Here is a 1,185-nt window from a genome sequence, read left to right as displayed (position 1 = left end):
CCGAACACCGCAAACCTGGGGGGAGAAGGGGGGGTGAGGGTCCCCAGGAATGTGGGGGTATGCCCAGGACCCCGACCTGAACACCACCAACCAGGGGGGGATGCAGTGTGGGGGGGCCCCACAGCCAGAGGGGGCAGGACCTCGGGGGCAGCTCCTGCCCCTCCCACATCTGCAGGGCAGCCGGGGCTGGAGCTGCCAGTGCCGGTGTGAGCCCCAAGCCCCAGCAGGGCAGCGTGCCCAGGCCAAGGACCCCACCCCATCCCTGTTCCCACGGCCATGACCATGCCCATCCATGTGGCCTCGGTACCACAGGACTCCCAACATGCCCAGGCTGAGGACCCCATCCCAGTACCCATCCCATGCCCATTCTATGCCCATCCCCATCCCCATGGCCATGCTCTGTCCCTGTGGCCATCCCATGCCCATCCCCGTGGCCTCGGTACCGCAGGGCTCCCAAGGTTCCCGCACTGTCTGTGTTGCTCAGCTGCCGCCGCTTCTTCTTCCAGGAGGACACGAGCTGGTCGGACTGGGAGACGCTGTTGAACCGCAGCTTGTAGCTCCTGGGGGGTTAGGAGGGTGAGGAGGGTGAGGGGGGATCCTGCCCCGGCCCCAGTGGAGACCCCCCGGACCCCCGGGGTGCTCACATGGGCGGCTCCACCTGGGAGGTGCCAGTGTAGGGCGATGTCATCTCCATCAGTGCCTTGGAGAAGCTCTGTGGGGGGCAGAATGTCACCCCCACATCCCATCCCCACCCCATGCTCATCCCATCTCCTCCCATGTCCATCTCACCCCCATCCCATTTCCAACCCCAACTTCATCTTTATCCCCCTCCCTATCCCATCCCATCTTATCCCATCTTATCCCCTCTCATCCCATCTCATCTCATCTCATCTCATCTCATCTCATCTCATCTCATCTCATCTCATCTTTTCCCATCCCCATCCCCATCCCCATCCCCATCCCCATTGCATCCTCCTCTCATCCCATCCCTACCTCAGCACATTCTGGAGGGTCCCCATTCCCAAATGTGCTGGTGACCACCAAGACCAGGGTCTCATGCTCCAGGGCCACCACATCATACTCATCCATGCACAGCACCTTCATGGAATCCCAGGATTAGGATCCCTCCACAGAGCTGCACCCGGCGCCTCCCCTCGCCCAAACCCCTGCCCCAGGGCATTTGGC

General features: G+C 62.7%; 1 protein-coding gene across 1 annotated transcript in view; it reads right to left on the bottom strand.

Moving 5' to 3' along the window:
- NOS3 (nitric oxide synthase 3) overlaps positions 1-1,185 on the bottom strand; it is a gene marked incomplete at its 5' end in the record, with an annotated part of 8,001 nt that overhangs the window by 4,467 nt on the left and 2,349 nt on the right. The window contains 4 exons of the mRNA XM_017736305.1: positions 7-15; positions 444-560; positions 645-712; positions 994-1,118. Coding sequence (XP_017591794.1) covers positions 7-15; positions 444-560; positions 645-712; positions 994-1,118 — 319 coding nt within the window. The remainder of the gene's footprint in view (positions 1-6; positions 16-443; positions 561-644; positions 713-993; positions 1,119-1,185) is intronic.

The sequence above is a fragment of the Corvus brachyrhynchos genome, unplaced genomic scaffold, assembly GCF_000691975.1.
Source record: "Corvus brachyrhynchos isolate BGI_N302 unplaced genomic scaffold, ASM69197v1 scaffold706, whole genome shotgun sequence".
NCBI lineage: Eukaryota > Metazoa > Chordata > Aves > Passeriformes > Corvidae > Corvus > Corvus brachyrhynchos.
This window is presented reverse-complemented; position numbering and strand designations above follow the sequence as displayed.